The sequence below is a fragment of the Arachis hypogaea genome, chromosome 10, assembly GCF_003086295.3.
Source record: "Arachis hypogaea cultivar Tifrunner chromosome 10, arahy.Tifrunner.gnm2.J5K5, whole genome shotgun sequence".
NCBI lineage: Eukaryota > Viridiplantae > Streptophyta > Magnoliopsida > Fabales > Fabaceae > Arachis > Arachis hypogaea.
The window spans coordinates 14,863,252-14,871,775 of NC_092045.1; the positions used below are offsets into that span (position 1 = coordinate 14,863,252).

The 8,524-nt window shown below is 30.7% G+C and overlaps 1 protein-coding gene across 1 annotated transcript; it reads right to left on the bottom strand.

The window, feature by feature from the left end:
• Window positions 1-4,531: 4,531 nt before the first annotated feature.
• Window positions 4,532-8,128, bottom strand: LOC112715229 (bifunctional aspartate aminotransferase and glutamate/aspartate-prephenate aminotransferase). The gene is made up of 10 exons (XM_025766988.3): window positions 7,676-8,128; window positions 7,328-7,586; window positions 7,091-7,184; window positions 6,865-6,968; window positions 6,146-6,394; window positions 5,938-6,051; window positions 5,621-5,704; window positions 5,198-5,368; window positions 4,998-5,111; window positions 4,532-4,832 (listed from the first exon to the last, which is right to left on the bottom strand). The coding sequence occupies exons 1-10, from the start codon at window positions 7,783-7,785 to the stop codon at window positions 4,692-4,694; spliced, it is 1,440 nt and encodes a 479-aa protein (XP_025622773.1). The 5' UTR covers window positions 7,786-8,128; the 3' UTR covers window positions 4,532-4,691.
• Window positions 8,129-8,524: the final 396 nt, after the last annotated feature.

The following is an 8,524-nucleotide window of genomic DNA, read 5'->3' on the forward strand; positions in this document are numbered from 1 at the left end:
GGTCAAATTTTCAGTGCACATTTTTACGTAAAAAATTATGTTTTCTGGCTCAGAAAAATTCACTGAGTCCAAATATCATATTTAAATTGTCAAATTATGATGCTAAAATTTTCACTCATTACCACCCATATTTAATTAATTATTTATTTAATTTTTGTTAAATTGGGGTTTTACACATCTATCTTCATATGAAATACTGACGTAAAACTATTGTGATAGAAGAGAGACAGAGAGAGATAGTTCATATCATCATGATATTCATCGTTATTCTTATAATTAAAATTAGTATGATAGTTATCACTCTTATTATTAGGGTTGAGGCAGACAAAAGGAGCGACATGCACGGGTAGAGGGATACAGAGAGACATAGAGAGAGATAGGGATAGAGAAATAGTGGGAGATAGATAGATACAGAAAGACAGAGATAGAAAGAAAGACATAAATTGTTGATATTATCGTTGTTATCATTCTTACTATTCAAATTATTATTGTTATCATTGTTATGATTGTTATGATTCTTATTATTAGAGATAGATTAAGAGATAGAGATGGAGCCAGATACAAAGAGGGGAGGGAGAGAGAAAGATAGGCAGAGCGAGAGATAGGGGAGAGGGAGAGTTAGACAGATTATGAGAGAGATACAGAGAGGGAGAGCGTCAGAGAGCCAACGACAGAAAGAGGGAGGGATAGATATAGCGAGAGAGAGAGAGAGGGAGAGAGATATAAGGGAGAGAGAGAGAGAGATTGATTTTTATGATTCTTATTATTAGACACAAATTGAGAGATAGAGATGGGGCCACAGAGAGGGAGATAGAGAGATAGGCAGAGCAATAGGAGAAAGAGAAAGAGAGACCGACAGAGATGAAAAAAAGATAGAGTTAGAAAAACTGCAAGAGAGATACAAAGAAGGAGAGAGATAGAGAGCTAACAACAAGTAGGAGCGATAGATATAGAGACACAAAGGGGAGAGAGAGAGAGAGAGAGAGAGAGAGAGAGAGAGAGAGAGATACTAAAATAGAGAGTGAAATACAGACAACAATGGAGCAGAAGAGAAAGAAAGAGACACATAGAGAGTGACAGAGAGTCGGGAGAGAGACAAAGACTCAGAGTGAGAGAGAGAGCGAGAGAAGGAAAGCAAGAAGGAGGGAGAGAGAGACACCAACACATTATTAACATTTATTATTATTATTATTATTATTATTATTGGTATACCACCAAAATACACCCGAATAATTGAACCGCTGATAGAAATGCACTCGAATTTTATTATCGACAAAAATACCCTCAAATATTTTAAAAGTGACAAAACTGCCTAACATTAAATATGTATTTTTCAAAAAATGCTTTACAAATTGAATTTTAATACAATTTTTTTGCAAATATGATTACAAAAAATAAGATATTTTACCCGTAAAATTTGCTGATTTTTTGTGACTTTTTATATTTTCTTTTCTATTTTTTTGTCAACAACCAATAACGCCTTTAACAAATCACAAAAAAAATATATGCTTAACAAAAAATTTGCAAATTTTAAGAATAAGAATATCATATTTTTTTAATTATACGTGCAAAATATCGCATTAAAAGCACAATCTTTAAAGCATTTTCTAAAAAATACATATCTAATGTTGGATACTTTTGTCGAATTTTTAAATTATTCGATGGAATTTTTGTCGATATCAAAATTTGGGTGTATTTTTTAGCGACAAAATTATTTGACTGTATTCTTGGTAATTTATCATGTAATTATTATTATAATTCTTTTTATTATTATTTTGTTATGGTAATGTATCATTTTTAATTTTTTTCCATGCTTAATTTTTTTTTTTACAATACCTCACTTTATATTTGATTTTCCGAGTAACCTTATTTAAATTACATTTCAATTTCTTAAACACCTAAAACAACCAAACAAGGCCATGTTATTTGGACATAAATTAAACTCATATTAGGCATCCTTATTAAAATTCATTCAGAATGGATTTTTTATAGTCCAAAATAGTGCTAACATTAATCAACCAACCCACTTTACACAAATTATTTTCCAACTCATTATGAGGCCCCTTACAAAGAAACTCTTAATTAGTCATATTATTATAACAAAACTTTTTCTTAATCTAATTAATCTTCACTTTAACACAGCGGGAGTTTCACGTGACACGCTTCTGCCCAACCTGCAATACAAGCGTAGAATCTGTCCCCGAATAAATACTTGTTCTCGTCTCACATGCCACCAGCTTTCTATACATGTAGAAGCAATAGCTCATTCTACACAAAAAAATTTACTTTTTTATTATATAAAAATTGATACTAACTTTTTTATACATTAAATTTAAATTATATTTTTTTAATGATACTACATCATCAATTTTAATTATTTGGCAAAACTTAAAAATTAACTAATCAATTTTTAGTAAAATATTTTAAAAAAATAAAAATTAAAACCATAACTCCCACAATTAATTAATTTATTACATATTATTATTTAATAAAAATATAAAATATTAATTAAATATAATAAACATCTACATTAAAAGTATCATAATAATATTATCATAACAAATTTAAGTTATAAACTATTCAAATTTCATATTATTTGATATACTTATATATCATTTATATATCATTCATAAGACTTTTACTACTATTATTTTATTTCATAATTTATAGTTCGCCTAAGAAAAAATATTTATACCAACAAATGAAAAGAAGTCTATTTACTTAAAAATAATTCTATTAGATGATTAAGTACAAAATAAAAATATTTATTATATTTTTAAAACAAATTTACAAAAAAAAACACTCTTTTTACTTTACTATTTATACTTTTTTATTATTTTGTAATACTTTACATATAATTATATTTTAAGATCCTTATAATTATACATATTTTAATATGCCATTTAAATCAAAGAATCAATTTTGATAAATTTTATGAGTTTGTATTACTTGAGACATTGTTTGACAGAGTGAATTAAAAAAAATTAACATATATTTTTATTTGATGCTATTTAAATTATTCTTGTTAAAAATAATTTATTATATATATACACAAAAATAAATATTTAAAAAATTTTATTCTTACTATTATAAATGTCATTGAAAAATATATACATTAGAAAAAAAAGAATAAGTAAATGTAAAAAAAATAAAAAAAATAAAGTTTTTATACTACAACATTTATTAACGGATATTTTTAATTTATGCTATTTAAATTATTCTTATTAAAATAACTTATTCAATATATTATATATGTACACACAATAAATATTCTATAAAATTTTATTCTTACTATTATAGATATTTTTGAAAAACTATATGCACTATAAGAAGAAGAGTAAGTAGATGTCAAAGAAAAATAAAAAAAAGTACAAAAAATAAAATTATTACAGATTCAAATTATAAAAAATTCCATCAAATTATAATTATCATAAAAAATTCTTTCAAATTATAAATTATAAACTCAATAATTATTCTAGATTAAAAATTAAATTAAAGATACTAGATTAAAGTGCCAAAATAAATTTTATACTATTTGATAGAGAAGAAAAAAATTATTGGATACAACAATCTTAAATCTAATTATACTCCAAGAAAACAATGATACTGAAGCACCATCCCAATTGAAAAATTTATACATCTTCGTACTTATATTTGAAGTCAAAGTAAATAATTTTAACTATGTTCTCAACTCAATAATTATTGGATACAACTATTACCAAGACATTTGTTCCGACAAAAAATACTAAAACTTAACTCCTATTACAATAAATAAAACATGTAATATAACAAAAATTTTATTTATTAAAACAACATTTTTATTGCTCATTTATATTTTTCATTGGTTATAGGAACTAACTTCACCGACACTAATATCATCAAACCTAGATGACATATAAATTAAGAGATTAAGAAGAAAGAAAAGTAAACGAATCTAAAACACATCTTCAAATGAAGAAGAAAGAAATAATTCCAACAACAATTGAAAAAAAAAAAAAGAAAAGAGAATAAACATTAGATAAAAAGACTAAGTCCGTCAATTATAACAAATGCGAAAATAAAAGCTTTATACAACTTCAATATAAAAAACTTTTGTATTACAAAATATTTTAAATAAAAAACACATCAAATTTAATATTAGTTTGTATATATTTTAATTAATTTTTAAATAATATAATACTTATTAAAATATACTATATACCATAATTAATTTATCACTCCACGCATCTCGGGGATCTCACTCTAGTTAATAGTGTTTCCTGAACCTTTAACAATAGTAAACACTTGAACTCAGTTTGGCCATGTTTCAAGCATGAATATGCCCACATTAATAGTGTAGGAAGTAGGAACACTTCGGGATCTTGTGTAACCTCCCTCCGTTTTTTATTCATTATCTTTCATTTATGTTCAGATACATTAGTTTTGAATATGTCATTTTTTCAAAGTAGGAACATTATCCAGAATCTGCAGCAGTTCCTTCAAATGAATTGGACAAATTACTTTCACTGACAGTTATTTAAAAATCATGAAATGATCAACTACCCACATAATTTTAATAATCATCATTTAGGATGTGGTATTCAGACGAGAAAATAGCCACAGCCTGTTATTTTAAGGATTTAACTAGTTGCAAATTGCCAGAGCCAAATATAAAATACATCAAGTAGAAGAAAGAGTTCAATTCATATGCTTCAAACAAGAGCAGCAGAGATTAGAGGGGTAAGTGCTTTCTTAATTCTCTCTACAGCTGCCTGTAAGGTAGTAAGGGATGCAGCATAAGAGATGCGGATGCAAGTGTCATCTCCGAATGCACTTCCCGGCACCAGAGCAACCTGCAAATGAAAACACCACAAAACAAATAAAATTATTATTCGCGAAATGTGATGCATTAAACCTTTCAAAGCATCATGTCCATCAGGTATCTTAACTTTATATACATATAAGATCGATGGAAGATGTTTCAGAAAAATAGTAAAACAAAATATTACTGCTGATACCTGGCCCTTGTCTAGAAGGTATCGACAGAGGGACTCAGAATTTTCAATTTTACCGAAACCATCAACTTCTCTTCCATAGTAGGAGCTGAAATCAAGGAATAGATAAAATGCTCCCTGAAAGTGGACAGCATGGTATATTTACAAAGTAGAATAGCAGAGAACAGAAGGAGGAGAAACATCATATAGTTGAGTTTGTGAACCTGAGGTTCTGATATTTTCACACCATCCATCTCTCTAAAACTTCTAACCAAGAAATCTCTTCGTTCCCTGAATGCTTTCACCATGGTAGAAACAGCCTCCCCACCAGAATAGCCTAGCCCTAAGGCAGCAACTGCAGCTTTCTGGGATATACTACTTGCCCCTGAAGTGAACTGAATAAGATAATATGTGTCAGGCATCATATTGTGCGCATGTGGCCACGTGCATGCAAGCACACATATAGCATAAATCGTCCAACTCCAACTTAATCCAAATGAAAAATATAAATTTTCTTCTCTCCATTGCCGAATCTTGCAAGACCCTAAGCATATAAAGATGTCTTGGAGCAACAGGAAACAAAGAGAAATACAAAGTAGAGCTATATTGTTGACAAAAATGACCAACCGAAAACAATTACAACATACCTGACTTTGAAGCTTTCCGCATGCTGCAATAAAATGTTTCGGGCCAGCAATATATCCAAGTCGCCAACCAGTCATTGCAAATGCCTACAAGAACACAGTTCAAAAACATCGCAAGTTCGTAACCAAGTTACCTGACCAAAGGCTTTATGCATCATGCCAAGATTGACAACTATACTAACAAATAACAAATATGAATTGAGTAGTCAACAAAAAAAAAAAATAATAAAAAGAGATCAGCAACACCAAAAATAATGAAATAACCCAAAAAGATATATTAATTTGAATTAAGGTAAGAGAACATATCCTAACAGATTAACCTTGGAAAAACCGTTCACAGTAAGAGTCCTGTCCCACATGCCAGGTAAAGATGCAAAGCTCGTATGAGTTGCTGGTGCATAAATTATGTGTTCATAAATTTCATCAGAGATGACCTGTATAAAACAACCATAAAGATCTTCAAAGGAACTATCATTTAGAAAAAAACATTGACACACATGTGATCTAGTCATGGAAGTATAAAGCTACCAGAAGCCTGGGGTGCTTTGCTACAATTTGGGCTATCTCTTCAAGTAATTTCTTTGGATAGACTGACCCTGTTGGGTTAGATGGCGAGCAAAGAATAAGTACTCTTGATCTTTCAGTGATTTTGGATTCAAGGAGTTTGGGATCCAAAAGAAAATTATCAGATATGCTGGTTGGAAGAATCACAGGTGTTGCATCAGCCAATCTTGCCATTTCTGGGTAACTCACCCAAAATGGGGCCGGAATAATGACCTGAAGAATTTACAAAACATGGTAATGTAAACCGCAGAGTTTGCATAGGGAAGAATGGCATACGATACATCTTTCATAGTTGTAAACATAACACAGAATGGAGCAATCTTTTATTGGCATATAAAGCTTGCTTGACCCAAAATATATGATAATCAAATTTCATGAATACAGCAGAAAAACAATACATGGAGCAAGGGGTTCAGAAATGAATGCTGAGTTACAAAATACAAAGTCAGTTGATCAAAACAAAGGCTTGTCACTAAGTTCAAACAGATCAGGGAATCCTACAAGAAGTTTGTAAACACATACAAGAATACAGCATCAAAAGGAGAACAAAGCTAAAGCTTGTATATTGTTGAAGTCAATTTTTTCCCCTAACCTTGTATTTCAGCACAAATTTAAAGCACACTCACCATTTTTCTTTAACTAGCCTAATGTCTTCGCAAGTAAGGTAAAGAGCCATTACATACCTCATCGCCGGGTGAACAAACTCCAAGTACTGCCTGAGCAATACTCTGCTTTGCTCCATTGCTTACCACAATCTGATCAGGAGTATATGTAATTCCATTCTCCTCTGCAATAAAAATTCAGGAAAATTGTCAAAAGCCACATAAGCCCCCATCTCAAAAAATCAGTAAAAAACAATTAACCAAAGTAACCAAAACACAAACACTTGAAGTGCATAAATTAGCTAACCCTTCAACTTATGACAAATCGCGCTGCGCAATTCAAATGTTCCGGCATTAGGGGTGTACCGTGTGTATCCTTCGCGAATAGCATTAATCCCAGCCTACCATACTCACCACACATTAATCAAACATTCACGTGATCATTACTTCATGATCATAATTTCATTATCATACACCTAAATCAAAAAGCAGAAAGATGCAGCAATAAAAGTACAATTCACACAAAAATAAAATGAGAATTCACCTCAGCTATGACGGCAGGTGTATCGAAATCAGGTTCCCCGGCGGCCAAGCGAATAACCGGCACTCCGGCTTCGACAAGAGCAGTGGCCTGGTCACTTATGGCAACAGTCTTAGAAGGCTTAACAGCATTAACTCTCGGACTCAAAGAAATATCAACACCAAAAGATTCTGAATCTTCAAAGCTACTACTCTTCGCTTTCACAACCGCCACAAGAGCTCTTCTTCTATTCAGCTCAACACGTTTTCCCTTATGCACCGTTCTACACAAAACACACAATATTAAAAAAAACAGTTGCTGAGGCGGATATTAGAAACAAATGCAAGTGGAGCATAAAGAAGAAGAACTCACATGAAAGGAAGAGATCTACGAGTAGGTGGAGGAATCACGGAATGGAAAGAGGGGCATTGATCTCCGAATTGGGTTCTGGAGATGGTAGCGCTGTTTAGAGTATTCGCCATTGAGAATTCAATTGAAGGTGTTATGATAATATGAGAAAGAAAGGTGAAAAAAAATGCAATTGAAGTAACTGAAATGAAAAGGAGAAGAAATGAGAAAATTATAGGTAAGATTCAAAGAAGAAGGAAGAGGGGGTTGGTGGGAGAAGAGTTAGTTGGTGGGAGGAACCAAAAAGAACTAAACTAAGTTTATTAATAGATTAATAGTCATTCAAGTCAATAAGATTGAACTCAATTTTTACACGGGTGTAGTTTTTGTTTTTTCGTTAATGTTGGTTACTATGAAATGGAGATTTGGGAGTGAAATGTAAAGTGAAGTGAAGATAATTAGTTGGGACTTGGGAAGGGGATATTTAAAAGGGTATTTTGGGCTTAATTATTAAGAGATAGAAACATTATTACTCATAATTTTTTATCATGTCACGTCTTCCAACGTTCAATATATAATAATCATGGACCTAAATAATTTTAAGGTTCCTTATCCTTTTAATGATTTGGGCTCGCCAGGATCAGTATGCATGTTTTGCTTCAGAAAATAATTTCTGAAATAACAATCATTATTCATTGGAAGTTCATCGTGCACCATTATATTAGGCTAAACAAGTGTAATATATAATCTCTGGAAATATTATCCTCAATTAAGTAATGACTTAAGTAGATTAAAAAGAAAAATGATAAACTGAGATCAGTGAGATGGTCAATAAGGGAACTCGCATACGGTTTTTTTTTTTTATATTTCTCA